The sequence below is a fragment of the Parasteatoda tepidariorum genome, unplaced genomic scaffold (assembly GCF_043381705.1).
Source record: "Parasteatoda tepidariorum isolate YZ-2023 unplaced genomic scaffold, CAS_Ptep_4.0 HiC_scaffold_4637, whole genome shotgun sequence".
Taxonomy (NCBI): Eukaryota; Metazoa; Arthropoda; class Arachnida; order Araneae; family Theridiidae; genus Parasteatoda; species Parasteatoda tepidariorum.
Window position 1 is genome coordinate 1 of NW_027261775.1, and position 4,990 is coordinate 4,990.

At 27.6% G+C, this 4,990-nt stretch overlaps 1 protein-coding gene across 1 annotated transcript; it reads right to left on the reverse strand.

The window, feature by feature from the left end:
• On the reverse strand, positions 1-4,581 carry LOC107451224 (large ribosomal subunit protein eL15-like). The gene is made up of 2 exons (XM_016067250.4): positions 4,361-4,581; positions 1-1,185 (listed from the first exon to the last, which is right to left on the reverse strand). The coding sequence occupies exons 1-2, from the start codon at positions 4,530-4,532 to the stop codon at positions 1,043-1,045; spliced, it is 315 nt and encodes a 104-aa protein (XP_015922736.1). The 5' UTR covers positions 4,533-4,581; the 3' UTR covers positions 1-1,042.
• Between the last annotated feature and the right edge of the window lie 409 nt (positions 4,582-4,990).

Sequence of the window (4,990 nt, forward strand, 5' to 3'; positions counted from 1 at the left end):
CAAAAAAACTTGGAACTATTAATAAATTCCAAAATTAAAAAGAATATAAAATTTGGCATTTCTTAAATATTCTAAGCTAAACAAAACTTTCAAAACTTGTAACTACTAACAAACTAAGTCAGGAATGACTTGACATTCTTCAGTAATGTAATATGCCAAACAAAATAATGCGTGGAAATGTTGATAGTATGATTCGATACAATCATGTTGGGAAAATGCAAAAATCTGTTCTTGAATATCTTTTAACAACTTTTTTTCTAATTTATGCCCAAAAATGAATTAATTTTAAATCATAAGCAGTTTAACTCAAATTAAAATACAGTTTTATCAAAACTATGGGTTTTGGACAGTTTCTGACATGACGGTAAAAACCATAGTATAAACCGGTAAAAACCGTCATGTGTCAAAAACTTGCCAACCCTGATTATACAATTCTAAAAAAATTAACAATAACTGCAAAGAAAATTGAATCAATTTGGCGCAAATTGAGCATGTCAAAAGCAATTACACAAATATGTATTACGAATTTCCTTTCTCCAAATAATGAAAACATCAGGATTTAAGAAAATCACAGATATCAGCAGCAATAACTGAAAAAATTGATTGAAAAAAGAAAAAAAACAGTGCTATCGTCTTGTGAAATATTGACTAATAAACATTTCAACTGAATGTTGTCTCATAATAATGCATAAATATAATAGAAATTTTAAAATTTTTTGTAACACTAGCCTATATAACGACCGAAATGGCTCATGGATTTATGATGCTATTGACTAATACCAAAAATTGTGGTAAATGGTATCGAATGAAATTTTAAAAACCATGAATTCTATTGCATTAACTGCAAAAGGGGGAACAGAACCAAAACACGGATTTACAATGACATTGAGAGCAGCGAAAAATGATACTGAAATGTGCAATGCGAATTTTTCTTGTAATGCAGGGTACGCACTTTAAAAAACATGGTACTAGTACCATAAAGTACTGGTAAAAACTAATATCATTGCATATAAGCTGTTACATAATATTGTACAGAATTGATTCATACCTCTGCTACAGCTTGGTGACTCCTCACTGGTTTCAATTGATTAACACCATGGTTCTTGGGTTTACCATAAGTGCATCCCTTGGGAACTTGCTTCTTTCGGCCTCCTCTACGAATTCTAATTCGATAGACAACATAACCTAGAAGATAAAGAATACAGTACTTAATTCTGTTAAAAGCAGACTTCACAAGAATAGATAAAACATTCAAATATCCCTAAAATATGACACTTTGTCTAGTTAACATCAGTTAAATAAAATATCTTTCAAAACTTTACAAAAGACTCAATAACTTAAAAAAATTAAGGTACTTAACTTAATATGCAATTTTTATATAACTGCTATTAAGAAAGTTAAAAACCCAACTGATTTGGTCAGCAGTAGTTTGATCAATTAGATTAGTTAAGATCTAGAAGTCTTCCTAATGCATGATTATAACTAGGTATCTTCTAGATCAAATAGCATAATAATAAAATCAATAAGTCTTTCTACGAAATAGTAAGAATCAACAGGCCTGCAAGTATTAGACACTGTCTTGTACAGAAATTAAAAACAAACAAAATTCAGCTTAGAGAACTTATAAATGGTTCATGAAAAAATATTAATATTAAATCACTTTGATGATAAAGATATTACTTATGTTAGATTAACTGCTATCAAATTAGCATAAAACATTGCTCATGATATAACTATCTTACATTGCTCATGATATAACTATCTTTGTAAATGAAAAGCTGCAATGTAACTCAGAGTAGTAAAAGCCATAATCATTTTAATCAGATGGCACTTTCTATCAAATAGGCTCATCATGCAAAATAGAAAAATACCAGTTACAAACTAAATACTATATATAATTGCTATTAATATTTAAATACTATAAATACATAATATTAATACCTCAAATAGTTGTAACATATATATAAAATAAGAAATAAGGAGAAAAGTTGACATTAAAAATAAAACAAATATCAGAGTGAAAGTCATAATCATTTAATTCAGATGGCACTTTCTATCAAATAGGCTCATCACAAAAATTGAACAGTTGAAAATTACACATCATGAAACAGTACAGATTGATTTAAAATTGTGTTTATTGACTAATACAATTCTAGTTTGAAACAAAACCAGAGAACTTTCACAAAAGAAATAAAAAAGCATTTAATAAGATTCCAAACAAGGACATATTTACAAAAACCAGCAAAATAATTGTTTCATGGTTGGGAAACTTGAAATCATTAATACTTCAAGTACTATGATAATGATTTTGGTATAGGCTAAAATATATTTGTTATATAAATAAGACAATAACAAAAACTATAATTTTAGCCATAACTTTTAAATAGCTTTGATAAAAATTTAAGATTTAATTATGAACAAAATAAAAATGTTATACGATTTCAGCAAAATAGCTACTAAATACAAAGAAAAATTAAAATAATTTTAAAATTAAACACAAAAATCTAATACTGGTAATCACATAACATGTTTTTTTTTTCTTTTGGTAAACTAAGACTGATTGCCAAATTATTTTCTTTGGCAACTATGTATGATGTTTCAACCTTATCAACAAGAAACTATTTCATTAGCCCTCATAAACTTGACTATTAACTTTAAATTGTAAATTATATCTCATGTTTGTAAAAACATCATTCTTTATCTCCAATACTATATTATATATTAAAATTAGTTTAAAAATTCTCAACTTTGAAATGCCAGAAATACTTACAGAAGTTTACAGAAACAGTAAAAGCCCTACACTAGTAATAAATCAAACCAAGATCTAATTGTTTCATGGTTGGGAAACTTGAAATTAAAGTGCACTTCAAGTACTATGATAATGATTTTAATATAGGCTAAAATATTACTGATATAGAAAACAACTCCATAACAAATATTATAATTTAGCCATATATACTTCTGAGCAATCTATTTCATTGAATGGTACACTCAACTTAAGAAAACAATACTAAGGTGATCATCAAGATAAATATTGATAAGATAATTATGGCTCATTTAAACAACTCCGGTTAGCAGGGTTGCCACTCAAATCTGTAAAAAAAATCCCTGTCTTCTTCCCTGTGCATACTATACACAATATATTAAGAGGAAACAACAATTACTGTGCTCCTGTGTGAGATATATTGGGCTAACTATATTTATCAGTTTTAATTGCTAGAAAAACAGCTGAATATAATGATATAGTAAATGAAATAGTTTAGTATAGCTGAAATATCATGGTTAAATATCCCACAGGTCACCATTTTTTAAAAAGACAAAGAGAAGAAATTCCTGTATTTTCCCCGTTTGTAAAAAAAAAAAATCAAAGTTCCCTGCCTTTTCCAAGCTATTTTAGGTGATTATTAAATTCCTTGTATTTCCAGGTTTTCCCTCCGGAGTGGCAACCTTGTACAGCAGAGTTTACCTAAGTGTAGTACGCGTACCCCCAGGGGTACGGGAACAGTTTAGCGGGAGTATGCATTCTTATGCAAAACATCTTCAACTAACAAAATTTTAATTTTTAAAAAAAAAAAAATAAAAAAAGCTAGCCATGAAAACTCAGAATTTTGATTTTTTTTATTGGCTAATTTTTGCTGAGTCATCAGTTAATAATTAGTGGTATCAACAGCCAGTTGTGATTTGTAATTTTAGTGCAATTTTTTTATAGTAAAAAATACATTCATTTTTTTTTTTATTAGTGGTACACAGCACTACGAAAAATTTAGAAAGGGTACACAAGTCACAAATTTGGGAAACACTGCTGTAGGAGTATAATAGAGGGGTTCATTTGAACAGATTTCCCTGTTCAAATGAACAGGGAAATCTGTTCAATGAATGTTTCCCTGTTCGAATGAAATGAATTTTTTGTGTTTCGTAGTTTCCCTACGAAACACAAAAAAGTTAATATATTTAAAAATTATAGTAATGGAAAGAGCATTGTTATACAGAATTAAACCATTACTTAATTTTAATTTTACACACAACAAACATTTTCCCCATAAATTATAATCAGATTCTCATGCCAATAATAACCTGACACAAGGTTAAAAAGAAATAAACTTTCTTACATATAAAGAAAAGAATAATTTTTTTAAGAACATAAAAATCATTTGCTTGATGTTAATAAAACTTGATATAATGTTAATTTCTAGAACTGTAATAATCCTTAATTACACCTTGATAGCATAGAGAATTAAGTATAATATAGGAAACGAATTAAGTAAGCAAATATAATTTAAACTTAGCTTGTTCAGTTTAATAAATATATAAAATCTAAATAAAATATAATTGAATATAATTAATCAACACCACTTTTTACCTTGTTTTGCTCGGTACCCTAACCTTCTTGCCTTATCTGGCCTTGTTGGTCTTGGAGCTCTATGTACAGCATTCAGTTGTCGGAAGTACCAGCACCTTGTTCTCAATAAAAACTTCAATACATCAGACTGCTTTTTTCTCCAGATCTCTTGCATATATTTATACGCCCCCATGTTTAGTTTAATGGACCCCTACCTAAATATTAAAAAAACATTTATAAGTCATGTAAAAAGAACTGAGGCTATTAACTTATTGATAAAATATTTTCATTTGTTGGTACGAGGTACAGAAATGGAAAAGTTTAAATACAAGATTGCATATAAGCAAGGAAATTAAATATAACAAGTATACAGGGAAAATTTAAAATCAAAACTAGATTATTATAATTATTTATGAAGCTTGCTTAAAATATTAAAAAAAAAAAATAGCATAAATCAATTCATTAAATGCAAATTAGATTAATATTAAATAAACCTAAATATAAATTAAAATAATTGGAATCATTAGTAATTGTTAATCACAATTTACTAAGGCAATCATAAAGCTTGTATACTAATATAGATCAATCAATGTAGAGACAATGTTTGAATATTAAAGTAATTATTAATTTTGCACCATTTGCGACTGATAA

Excerpts from the sequence above, each read along its gene's own strand:
- LOC107451224 (XM_016067250.4), bottom strand. The coding sequence starts at position 4,532 with ATGGGGGCGTATAAATATATGCAAGAGATCTGGAGAAAAAAGCAGTCT. Across the intron at positions 1,186-4,360 it reads AGGGTACCGAGCAAAACAAG|GTTATGTTGTCTATCGAATT; the intron begins GTAAAAAGTGGT and ends TTTATCTTCTAG.